The sequence below is a fragment of the Strigops habroptila genome, chromosome 4 (genome assembly GCF_004027225.2).
Source record: "Strigops habroptila isolate Jane chromosome 4, bStrHab1.2.pri, whole genome shotgun sequence".
In the NCBI taxonomy this organism is placed as follows: Eukaryota; Metazoa; Chordata; class Aves; order Psittaciformes; family Psittacidae; genus Strigops; species Strigops habroptila.
This window is the reverse complement of record NC_046358.1, coordinates 1977218-1990206: the sequence shown is the minus strand read 5'-3', so window position 1 is coordinate 1990206 and position 12989 is coordinate 1977218. Positions and strand designations below refer to the sequence as shown.

Here is a 12989-nt window from a genome sequence, read left to right as displayed (position 1 = left end):
TGAAGGTGGCTTCATACCTGCTTGTGTGCAGCCACATGGATCCATCCGGAGCGGGGTCACCAGCTTCTCCATGTCTCCAAACCTGGATCCATCACACTCTTCCTCTCAGCCAGGCCAGGCTAAAAGCAGAACGAGCTGCCCTGTGCCAGGCAGCTTCAGGACAAAGGCTGCGAGCCCCATGTCTGCCAGATCCCATTGGAGCTGTGAAACAGGGATATGAGGAGCAGGGAAAGGGGGGAACTACTGGGAACTAGTCAGATATTTAAGAAGCAACAACCAGTGTAATAAAATTGGGGGTTTTCTAAGAATTCCATCTTGTTTTCTTCCTTCTAACCCAACCAGTGCTGCTCCTTAGGCCAAAATCCTCCTTGTGATGGAGGGCAGGTCAAAAGAGGTGATTGTCTGTGAGATCCCACTTGGATGCTGCATCCAGGTCTGGTGTCCTCAGCATCAGGAGGACATGGAGCTGTTGGAGCGAGGCCAGAGGAGGCCACGAGGATGATCAGGGGCTGGAGCAGCTCCCGTATGGAGCCAGGATGAGAACACTGGGGCTGTTCAGCCTGGAGAAGAGAAGCTGCGTGGAGACCTCAGAGCAGCTTCCAGTGTCTGAAGGGGGATACAAGGATGCTGGAGAGGGACCTTCATCAGGGACTGGAGTGACAGGACAAGGGGTGATGGGTTCAAACTTGGCTCCTTGGGAAAGATGGGAGTGAGGAAGCAGGAAAGATGAGTTTGAAGCTGATCCTGGGAGAGGGTGGAAGGTTTTAGCAATGAAACCAAGAGGAAGTTGCTCTGAGGATGCCAATGGGAATAAGGAGGATCAATACAAGCGTGAGGCTGATGCTGTTCCCGAAAGCAACCACCCCACATGCAGTTCATCAAGTTTTATTACTGTGTTTAACCAGAGCGATGGAATTGCTTCCATCAAACCTTGTCCTAGTCCATTAGTAACAGTTCCTCATAAATAACTTACAGGGAGACAGGCAGGAGCGGGAGGATAAAGTGCTGAGCAAAGCAAATCCCATTCCCATGAACATCCGCAATCGTTGCTCCCTCCGTTAGTGTTTCCTGAGAAAGGGAATGTGAAGGCTGGAGCCTGGAGCACCCCAATAACAACTCTGTTCTCCCCATGGGAGAGGTTGGGATATGGGAAGCACCAATTCCCATTCCTGTGATCCCCAGATGTGTAGCCCCAAAGCAGCAACATCCCAAGTCATTGTGCCAGCCTGGTTTACATCAAAAGCATGGATAATATCCCAGCTTGGACCTCTGGGAAGTGACTGGAGGCTCCAAACTCTTGGTGGGACAGGGCACAGTGATAGAGTGAAGAGGTTTGTGCTTCCCAGGGAGCTGGGAGCACTGGAACTCATCCAAACTGGGAATAGCCTCTGCTTTGGAGCACCCCAGGACTCACCACGCAGGCAGAGGCAGTGCTGGAGCCTCAGAGCTCCATGGGCAGGGCTTGAGCAGAGCTGGAGCGGAAGTTATCCCACATCCAAGCATAAAGCATGGATAAATCCCAAGGCCTGGCCCATCCAGGGAGTTCCTTCTCCTTGCTACAACACATTAGGAACGACGTGCAAGCCAGGCTGGCTCTGCCTGTCGCTTCCAGGCACATCCTGGGACTGCTTTGGGGCCCCAAATCAGTGGATGTGGGAAAGCAGCAGCGGGTTTTGGGTCAGGAATACTGCCCAAGATTCCCAAAGTGTCTTCTGAACACTTGTGGAAAGGTTTAGGATGAAGATAGGACATCCGTGACCCATGTAGCACACGACATGGAGCAGACTCTTGCACACACAGACAAGGGGGTCTGGCTCTTGGGGCTGCCATCACCTCACATCCCCATGAGGTACCAGTACTACCTGGATTTCACATCAAAACCTGGATAAATCCACTTGGAATTGGCCACTTCAGCCCATCAGATGATCACAAACCTCAGGAGATGTGGTCCATGGGGACAGCATCAACCTGCCTGACCCCCGGAGCTGCTCCCTGTGTAATGCTTCTGCATCCATGGGTTGAAGAGCATCACTCTTCTTCCTCAGTTCCCAACAAAGAGGAGGGAACAGCAGCAGATGTCCCAGATTCCAGGAGCTGGGAGCCCCAGATTTAGTAGCCAGGCCAAGCAGGGCGCTGGGGATTGGGAAGTGGGGGGTATCCAAAGGGTGGAGGTGCTCCAGGAGGATAAGGAGGTTGGGGGGGGATTGGGAAGTTAGGGAGAGGAGGCTGGGTTGGGTATGGACACTGTGCTCTCGCTGCTCCAGGGGGGAAGAAAGGAGGATACCCAGGTCTGGGGGGTGCTGGAGGAGGAGAAGGATGAGAGCCAGGGAATGGGGGGGGCTGAGGTGGGCCCCTGGATGGAGACCAGGAATAACCTGGTGCTGGAGAAGAGGGGGGTTTGGGATACCCGGATTCAGCAGCTTGTGCTGGTGGGTACCCAGGAGCTGGAGGAGGTTTATAGGGAAAGGTGGGCTGGGAGGAAGCAACGTGTCCCACGGCGACTGGGGAGCCAGAGAAGGGAGCAGGAGGGAGAGCTCCGTGTGCTGTGGGGCCAGCTGCCACGTTTGGGGTTGGGCTGTAGGGCAGGGGGAAGGCAGGAGCTGCTGGAGGAGCTCCTGAAGGGAAGGGCTGTGGCTTTGGGGGCTCTGTGGGCACAGGTCCATGAGGAGGTGGCTGCTCCTGAGGCTCCTGCAGCGCTCCCGACTTCCTGAGGATCTCCTGGAGCTTTTCCACTCTCACCCGGCGCAAGTGGGACAACTTCCTCATGATGGAAAACTGCTCCAGGAACGTCTCCAGGGGCACCTCGCCCTCCAGGAACTTCTCAGCCATTTGCTGCAAGAGAAGACAGGATCAGTGCTTCTTCCCCAAAGCCAGCTGAGGATTTAGGTCTCTCTCAGGGACACACAGAAGACATCAGGGTCTGTGGCAACAGGACAAGGGGTGATGGGTTCCAACTGAAACTGGGGAATTAGGTTGGAGATAAGGAAGCTCTTCCCTGTGAGGGTGCTGAGGCGCTGGCACAGGGTGCCCAGAGAAGCTGTGGCTGCCCCATCCCTGGCAGTGTTCAAGGCCAGGTTGGACACAGGGGCTTGGAGCAACCTGCTCTAGTGGAAGGTGTCCCTGCCCGGGGCAGGGGGTTGGAATGGGATCAGCTTTAAGCTCCCTTCATCCCAACCCATTCCATGATAAGACCATCACACCCCACAGCACCAAACAAAGGGCAATCCAATTCTTTTGGGAGCAAGAACACCAAACTACGAAGAGATAATCCTTGATTTAAGGCCTTTAGCTTGGGTTTGTAACTACAACTCTGAGGACTAATCACTTCAACTGCTCAAGGATTTAAATCTTAAGCTCACCTCAGACTCCTCTTCAATCTTCTGGCTTTCCACCTGCAGGAGATCCAGCAAGGTCTGAGGATTCATTGCTGCAGAGAACTTCTCTGGGGGAACAAGGAGAGCAGCAAAGCACAACATCAGACACAAAAGGAAGGGAAATGAGCAGCACACAACCCTGCTGCGCTCTGCCAGGAGTGAATCCCTGCCTTGGGAAGTGTTGATGCAAGGAGAAAAGGAAAATAAAAGGTTAGAGACACTGCTGCACTAAGAAAGGTTTGCTGGGTGATGTGTCCAACTGGGTTGGAGCAGGAAAGAGGAGAGTATGGATCTTATAGGTAGTGGAATGTGCCACCATCCTCAGGAGCCTCTCAGCTCAGCATGGCCAAGGTAGGGAGCAGCAGAAGGGAAGGATGTTGCACTAAGTGCACCCAAGGTGACTCTATCAAGCACCTGAGGTCGGCAAACACTCACCCAGCTTTGCCTTTTGCTCCTGGCACCTCTGAGCCAGCTTCTGCAGCTCCTCGTATTTGCTGGAGAGGTCACTGCGCCCCGTCTCCAGCGGCGCCTGGAACTTGAGGTTCTGCTCAGCCAAGCTCCTGTTGGCAGCCAGGGACATCTCCCTCTCCAGCTGCAGCTCCTGGACCTGGGGAAGGACACATGGAACTCATGGAATCATGGAATCAACCAGGTTGGGAAAGAGCTTTAAGATCATCAAGTCCAACCCCAAGGCCACCACTGACCCACGGCACTGAGGGCTCCCTCTATAGGGTTTGGGAACCCCCCAGGGCCGGTGGCTCCAGCCCTGCCCTGGGCAGCCTGTTCCAATGCCTGAGCACGCTCTGGGGAAGGAATTGTTCCTCAGCTCCATCTAAACCTGCCCTGGGGCAGCTTGAGGCCGTTTCCTCTTGTCCCATCCCTTGTTCCTTGGGAGCAGAGCCCAGCCCCCTCCTGGCTCCATGCTCCTGTCAGGCAGTTGCAGAGAGCGAGAAGGTCCCCCCTGAGCCTTCTCTTCTCCAGACTAAACCCCCCCAGGTCCCTCAGCCGTTCCTCATCACACTTGTGCTCCAGGCCCTGCACCAGCTCCGGGGCCCTTCTCTGGCCCCGCTCCAGCCCCTCAATGTCTCTCTTGGGGTGAGGGGCCCAGAACTGACCCAGGATTCGAGCCTCAGCCCCCCCTCACCCCACACCCACACGCACCTCCTGCGACTCCAGCGCCAGGCGCTCGATCTCCTCCGTGTTCTCCTGCAGCTCCTGCAGCTCCTCCACCGTGCGGTTCCTCAGCGTGTCCATCCTGCCCAGAGGAGCTGCACGCTCCCTACAACAGGGAGGAAGTCAAATAACCACAGGTTTCCTAAAGCCAACTGCAAGTAGGCACTAATCCTATTAGGAATTTCAAGCCTGCTTTTGCTAAACTGCTTCAAACAGCGACGTCCTCCTGCACCAATCCTGGTCCTCAGCTCCCACCTCATTTTCCTGCTGTTTTCCTTTCTGGATACATAGAGCCATTGCTTCCCTCAGTGCTGCTACCCTTAGAAAAGGGATTATTCATCCACAGGGAACTTGATCCAACACTTGTGGCTTGAAAATGGGTGAAATATTACTAAAATCAAGGGAATAATGGATTTTCTGCACTATCCAGGACTTATTTCTCCACTATCCACAAGTTATTCCGAGTAATCTGGGCTGTCTGATAATATTCAGCAAGTATCAGTGTTCAAGACACAGGTTCTAAGAGGTGGGATGTGATAACGTGGGAATACACCAAAAACCAGGGGAGAAACACAGGAGCGGTGTCCTCCCACTGGGAAGGACAGGGATGTAGAATGGGAATTCCAGTGTTGTCCTAATCACTTGTGGCTCTTCCACCTTCACGTGGGTGAAGCATCCCAGTGCTGTGGCCCTGGGAATGTTGCGTCAGCCTCTGCACCTACTATGGAATGACAAGGAAAGGCTCAGGGTTACCAAATCTCCTCACCCACGATCCAGCCAAACTCGTCTGTGGAACAACCACACGGAGGAGGGGAAACCTGCTTGCTGCTACTTACACATGGGGGTGACTTCATCCCTCTGCCAACAGAAATCAACTTCTGATGGGTTTTTCTGTTATTAATAAGGCTCAGAGAGTAAAAAGAGTGGGACAGGGTCAAATGGAAGGCTCAGCCCCTGCCACTGTGCAAGCACAGAGGTCACAGATCAGAGAATCATGGAATGGGTTGGGATGAAGGGAGCTTAAAGCTCCTCCAGCTCCAACCCCCTGCCCCGGGCAGGGACACCTTCCACTAGAGCAGGTTGCTCCAAGCCCCTGTGTCCAACCTGGCCTTGAACACTGCCAGGGATGGGGCAGCCACAGCTTCTCTGGGCACCCTGTGCCAGCGCCTCAGCACCCTCACAGGGAAGAGCTTCTGCCTCAGAGCTCATCTCAATCTCCCCTCTGGCAGGTTAAAGCCATTCCCCTTGGCCTGTCCCTACGGGCCCTTGTCCAAAGCCCCTCTCCAGGTTTCCTGGAGCCCCTTTAGGCACTGGAGCTGCTCTAAGGTCTCCCCTTCAGGAGCCTTCTCTTCTCCAGGCTGCCCCAGCCCAGCTCTCTCAGCCTGGCTCCAGAGCAGAGCTGCTCCAGCCCTCGCAGCAGCTCTGGACCTCACCAGCTCCACGTCCCTCTGGTGCTGCTGCCCCAGAGCAGGATCAGGCCCGCGGGGGGGTTGGGGGGGGCGCTCCCGGGAGCACACACACGGTCAACGGGAAGCACCAAGGAGCAGGGGGCAGGGGCTCCCCCCTCCCGGATCTCACCGGTTTTAGCAACGTTCCGGTGCCACAACCGGGACACGGCGGCGGCGGCGGCGGCTGCTCCGCACGGGCTGCGGGTACGGCAACGAGTAGGCCGCGGCCGGTACAAGGCCGTGCCGGGCGGTGCCCCGCGGCGGGTACCGGCTGTAACACCCCAGCGGAGGGGCAGCGGAGGCGGGGGGAGCGCTGCACCGGGCCCGGGCCCGCCGCTGGGGACCCGGCGGTGTGAGGGGAGCCCCGGGACCGGGACCCGGCCCCGCCGCCGCGCTCCCGGTTCCGGCTGCCGGGCTGGGCGGTACCACTGCGAGGCTGGGGCGGGGTGGGGGGAGAGGGGAGGAGGAGGAGGGTGGTACGGCCCGGCGGCGCCATCTTGGGGCGCTGGGGGGGGGGGGGGCAGTGTGAGGGTGGTTGTGCCCTGATGGAGTGTTTATTAATGCTAATTAATACGTTAATAACTAATTAATAAACTTTGATACAATAAAGGCTCTATAGTTGCATGTTGTCTTTGAGATTGGGTCTGCTGGAGGCTTTATATCCTCCATGTTCTGGAGCCATGGGGTGAGGTTCGACAAGGCAAAGAGCCACATCCTGCACTTGGGTCGCAGCAGCCCCATGGAATGCTCCAGGCTTGGGAAGCTGCTCATGGAAAAGGACCTGATGGAGCCGAACAGGAGCAGCTTGTGCCCAGGCAGCCAAGAGGCCACCAGCAGCCTGGGGCCTGTCCCAGCCCCAGTGTGGCAGCAGGGCCAGGGCAGGGATTGTCCCCCTGTGCTGGGCACTGGTGGGGCTGCCCCTCGAATCCTGGGTCAGGTCTGGGCCCCTCACCCCAAGAGAGACATTGAGGGGCTGGAGCGGGGCCAGAGAAGGGCCCCGGAGCTGGTGCAGGGCCTGGAGCACAAGTGTGATGAGGAACGGCTGAGGGACCTGGGGGGGTTTAGCCTGGAGAAGAGAAGGCTCCTGAAGGGGAGACCTTAGAGCAGCTCCAGGGCCTAAAGGGGCTCCAGGAAACCTGGAGAGGGGCTTTGGACAAGGGCCTGTAGGGACAGGCCAAGGGGAATGGCTTTAACCTGCCAGAGGGGAGACTGAGATGAGCTCTGAGGCAGAAGCTCTTCCCTGTGAGGGTGCTGAGGCGCTGGCACAGGGTGCCCAGAGAAGCTGTGGCTGCCCCATCCCTGGCAGTGTTCAAGGCCAGGTTGGACACAGGGGCTTGGAGCAACCTGCTCTAGTGGAAGGTGTCCCTGCCCGTGGCAGGGCGTTGGAACTGGAGGAGCTTTAAGCTCCTTTCCAACACAAACCAGGCTGGGGTTCTATGAGATGCTGGATGCGGAGTGCAGAGCAGCAGAACACACAGAGCTCAGCAACATGCCAAGAATTCATATAATGGCATTTTCTTTCAGGTGGCGGAGCTGGAAGAGGAGATAAAAGCAAATCCCTCCTGAATAGCTGCGTTAGCTCTTCCTCGTGTGAAACAGGAACATTCCTGAGTAGGCAAAACAGAGGTAGCTCCAATCCTCTCACCCTCTGCTTTTCCACTGGTGCTTCTGCGTTCCCACAGACATTCCCATTATTCCAATGAACTAGGTTGGAAAAGACCTTTCAGCTCATCAGTGAGCAGGGCTAAGGATTGTGTTGGGATGAAGGAAAGCTCCGTGCTGAGATGAGGAACATGAAGGAGACTCTGGAAGGCTGGGCAAGGTCATCCAGCAGTGCCATGATCCAGGCACATATCCCGGGAAAGGCACCTCTCGTCCCGGCTGGAGACAGACACCATGTGAGGGCTGTTGTATGATAAACAGGAGTCATATGAATCCTGATGGATAACCTGTGCTTTAATCAAGCAGGATTTGTGCAGTGTGCCTGATAACCAGGTCAAAGCCCAGAGTTAGTGCAAGAAGGGACTTGACTTTCCAGAGGGAGATGGGGATTTCCATGTGGAATTGTTTGAGGAGCCAACTCCACTGGCATAGAAAGGTTGGAGGACATTTAGTTACCAACTTACATTCAACTCTAAGGGCTGAGCAGAGGGTAAAACTCAGTTGTGTTCAGGTTTACTCCTTGCAATGAAGGAAGCATTGAGTTGAATGATGAAGTGTTACCCAGTGGTCAAACAGAAAGTGATAAGTGGGTGTTTTCTGGTTAACGCTGAGGCATGTTGTGCCTTTTGCCTGTTAAGCAGCACCTTTCATGATGTTACAACTGGTCATGATGACGCATCACACACTTACTGTAAGACTGAAAGGTGCAAAAATCAATACCCAGTACACACCAAGAGCAAAACTGGGTCAAGATTGGAGTTACACCAAGTACCAGCTGAGCTGTAGATCCCCGGAGCACTGTGGCTTGGGATAAAGACAGCAGAAAGGAGGAAAACGCTTGCAGAAAGGAACATTTGGCTCCAGCACCAGCTTCTGAAGCAGCTCAGGGCATTTTGGAGCCTTCCGACCCCGAGGAAACGAAGCTGGAACCCAGCAAGTGGGTGAAATGGAAACTTTGTGGGGTTATCATTGCAGGAGCTCGTTGGCACAGCTGATGTTTGCTGCTCCTTGGGGTCCAAAGTGGAGGGTGGCAGTGTAAAGAGTGGCGAGCAAGTTACACACAGGCAGCGAAAGGTTAAACCAACAAAGCTTCACGTGCAAACCTGATCTCAGCTTTCACCTCTTGCTTTATTATCAGGCCAAGTTCGTTTGTGGCTTGAGTGGAATGTTCCTTCTGAGCCCGGGGGTCAAATGAACCTTGGAGAGTTTCCCAACAGAAGGAAAAACACACTGATGGTTCTTGTTTCTCTTTCAAAGTGATGCTCTTTGGTTTCAAGCCAATGTCGTGTGTGATCCTCAACAGGATTGAAGTGGAAGAGCCTCTCTCAGAATCCCCATCTTCTAAGGAGTTGATCTGAGAGCACCAAGTCCAGAGGAGGCCCCGGAGCTGCTGCGAGGGCTGGAGCAGCTCTGCTCTGGAGCCAGGCTGAGAGAGCTGGGCTGGGGCAGCCTGGAGAAGAGAAGGCTCCTGAAGGGGAGACCTTAGAGCAGCTCCAGTGCCTAAAGGGGCTCCAGGAAACCTGGAGAGGGGCTTTGGGCAAGGGCCTGTAGGGACAGGCCAAGGGGAATGGCTTTAACCTGCCAGAGGGGAGACTGAGATGAGCTCTGAGGCAGAAGCTCTTCCCTGTGAGGGTGCTGAGGCGCTGGCACAGGGTGCCCAGAGAAGCTGTGGCTGCCCCATCCCTGGCAGTGTTCAAGGCCAGGTTGGACACAGGGGCTTGGAGCAACCTGCTCTAGTGGAAGGTGTCCCTGCCTGGGGCAGGGGGTTGGAACTGGAGGAGCTTTAAGCTCCCTTCATCCCAAACCACTCTGACTCTATGATGTCTCACAGCTCCTCTCAGCACCATGTTCCCCAGCAGTCTGTCTGCTCACCTCAAACCAATTCCCCTCTGCTCTTGCTCTCTAGAAGCTTTGTGGTCCATGTGGTCCAGCCCTCCCTGATTTAACAACCACAGACCGAGGCCACTAATGGTGTTTAGTCACCATCTGTGGTCACCCACAGCAGGGAGGAAGAGCTGGCCTGGCCACCCAGAGGTCCTACCGCAGCAGAAGCCCTCCCACCACCCACTCAGCCAACATCTCAGGAGGCTTCCTTGATAACTCCATCAAATACCCTTAAATCAAAGAGGTTTGACCCTCAGGAGCGTCAAACTTGGCCTCCTTCCTCGCTGCCTTTGTGCCTTTCATCTGATAAAGCCACGATGAGATAATGCCTTTCTGGAAAGGAGAGGGAAAACCAGGAACAGGAGTTGGAAAACAAGTTTGCTTCCTTAATCTGCCGTTCCTAAGATAAGGAATATCTCAACGAGGTGACTGTTTTTTCCAGGCTGAGCTTTTTGAGCTGCACAGATAACGTTCAGGCTGGTCTGAGCTTAGCCAGCAAAGTCTTTCCCATGGAGAAAATCCATATTTGGTCCCATTTGGCCCCTGGGGTGAGTCCTGTGGCACTTAAACCCATCCTAAGTGGTGTTGCCTGATCCTAAACAGTTCCTATTGACACTTCCAGACATGTGGCCATCAGGATTGATTGTGGATGTTGCCACAGCCTCCTGAGCTTGTGTTCCACATGCAGGGATGGGTTTATATGGTGAGCAGGAGCCAAAGCAGCTTTTGGAGGTGCCCATGGAACCATGGAATGGTTTGTGTTGGAAGGGACTTCTGCCTCAGAGCTCATCTCAGTCTCCCCTCTGGCAGGTTAAAGCCATTCCCCTTGGCCTGTCCCTACAGGCCCTTGTCCAAAGCCCCTCTCCAGGTTTCCTGGAGCCCCTTTAGGCACTGGAGCTGCTCTAAGGTCTCCCCTTCAGGAGCCTTCTCTTCTCCAGGCTGCCCCAGCCCAGCTCTCTCAGCCTGGCTCCATAGATCTTCTCCATCTCCATGTCCTGTTGTTCCTGACCTGGACTGCTCAAGGTATCCTACAAGTTCCCTCCAGTGCATCTCATGCAACCTCAGGGGTCGTGTCTCCTCACACACCGATTGCTGCCCATCACAGACAGCAGCAAAGCAAAGCATAAACCATTCCTGTCACCGATCCTGCAGAAACGGGGGGTCAAAGTCACCCCCCAGCTCTTCTGCCTTCGCAGTCACCCCCAAGCACTTCAACCACCGGTTATCCTGCACCCATCACCGCTGTTGGGTGCTTTAGTTTAGAGCTCCTTGCTTATTTAATGCATCTACACAGCCCAAACTCATCGTGAGTCCAGGTCGAGCCTCCACATACTGGGATCTCCCTTGGAGATGGACACACCAGGCATTAAAATCCTACATTTTGCTGGATAGGAGCATCTCCTTTTGTGGATTTGATCCATCAGGAAGCCTCACCCAGCCACCAATGCACCAGGACCAGGCAAAGCAGAGCTGAAAGCCTCCAGATCCATCTCTCCAGCTGGATTTAGGGATCTCAGCATCCTTTGGTGCCCTCTGCCGCCGAGTAGAGCTACAACAGAGCACCCAACCTGGGCACCCAACCTGCTCCCTCTGCCACGGTGGGCATGCAGCAGGGTTGTGTTTCAAGCTCTTCACAGCTTGGTTTTGAGTTTCCTCAGGGATTCCTGCTCCTTTTGGGAGCAAAGGCAGGATTATTCCCCACCCTGGCATGTCTCATTCCCTCCGTTTCTCAACCAAATGCTGATTTCCCTCTCCCATACCATGCCATGAGGTTGGAAGGGGGTTCCTTGGGTCACACCACATCTGCTTCCAAACTCCAACAGGTCCAGAGTTCCCCAAAGGGCTCTGAGAACCATAATCATAAAGACTTGAAGGGATCCGGGGTGGGAAGAGGTTGGGAAGGAGGCACAGCCATGGAGTCACACTGCCACCAGTGCAGCAGGAAAGGGCTGAAATCCATGTCTCCTGCCAATGGAGCTGCCCTGGAGCATCAGGAACAAGAGGCAGGTCCTGGAGGAACAGGACCTTTATGTCTGGAGCCATCAGCATGAACCTCTGCCACTTCCAGCCCAGGAAAAACCAAGCCTGTAGGTGTCTCCAGGCAAATCCTAGGAAGAAGGGGATTGAAAGGAATCTTCTCTGGGCACCCTGTGCCAGCACCTCAGCACCCTCACAGGGAACAACTTCCTTATCTCCAACCTAATTCCTCCCTGTTTCAGTCTGAACCCATCACCCCTTGTCCTATCACTCCAGTCCCTGATGAAGGTCCCTCTCCAGCATCCTTGTAGCCCCCTTCAGACACTGGAAGCTGCTCTGAGGTCCCCACGCAGCTTCTCTTCTCCAGGCTGAACAGCCCCAATGTTCTCAGCCTGGCTCCATACGGGAGCTGCTCCAGCCCCTGAGCATCCTCGTGGCCTCCTCTGGCCTTGCTCCAACAGCTCCATGTCCTCCTGATGCTGAGGACACCAGACCTGCACCCAGTGCCCCAAGTGGGGTCTCACATGAGCAATGGTGATGCCAACTCCGTGACCTGCTCCTAAACCTCCCCTCCAGCCACCGCATTCCCTCCAGGGATTCCTCACCTCAGGAGGTGTCTCCGCAGCCTTTCCAAAGTCATTTTGCACCTAAAAGCGGTTCTTTTCCAGCCTCCCCCCCCCCATCTCATTTGTTCCTGATGTGAAAAAGTGCCAAATATTTGCTCTGGGATTGGTTTTGTGGTGCTGAATTCCATAACTGGAATCCTGGCTGCAATTATACATCCCCAAAATCAATACCTGTCTGGGCACAGCTTCCCATTGGCTCCTGGTGATGGAATCTATTGACAGAGGAACGAGCTTATCCGAAAACTTCCCCTGCTTTAACAAGTTAGTTCTTTGCATCGGAAGGAAAACTGAAACCTGGATCCTCAGTGATTCCAAGTTGCACGTCCAGCAACAGTGGCCTGCAAGAAAAGCTTGGGAAATGGCTTTGAGTCGTCATTCCGTGGTAGAACCCTGAATTTGGGAGGCAGTTTGGGTGTTTGGAAGAGGCCAGCTCAACTAAAGGCCCATAGATCAGCCCAGAAGCATGGGATGGAGGCAAACGGAGCTGGTTTGAAGCTGCTGTAATGGATCCAATCCATTTGGAGCTTTAGCTGTTGGCAAAGCCATCGCTGCCGGGGTGGAGAATAAAGCAAGTTGTGTTTGTGGCATTGCAAACCAGGTTACACGTCCCTCAGACATGAGGATCTCCCAGTGTCCATGTTAAACACAAGGAGAGGATCCATCCCAGAGAATTTAGCACTTGAGCTTCCCAGTCCTCTGCTCATTACCAAAACGAGGAGCCCCAGTGCAGGAGGAGCCCTCTGGGGCAGCTCATCCCTCCATCGCCCCACCATGAGCTCTGGATGAACATCCCTTTCCCACAAATAGAGGAGGATCCAGCTTGGCATCACCAGCACCTCCACCTC

The 12989-nt window shown here is 54.8% G+C and overlaps 1 protein-coding gene across 1 annotated transcript; it reads right to left on the bottom strand.

Moving 5' to 3' along the window:
* Positions 1–869: 869 nt before the first annotated feature.
* Positions 870–6425, bottom strand: VPS37C (VPS37C subunit of ESCRT-I). The gene is made up of 5 exons (XM_030483675.1): positions 6126–6425; positions 4536–4653; positions 3810–3981; positions 3360–3442; positions 870–2832 (listed from the first exon to the last, which is right to left on the bottom strand). The coding sequence occupies exons 2-5, from the start codon at positions 4626–4628 to the stop codon at positions 2110–2112; spliced, it is 1071 nt and encodes a 356-aa protein (XP_030339535.1). The 5' UTR covers positions 4629–4653; positions 6126–6425; the 3' UTR covers positions 870–2109.
* Positions 6426–12989: the final 6564 nt, after the last annotated feature.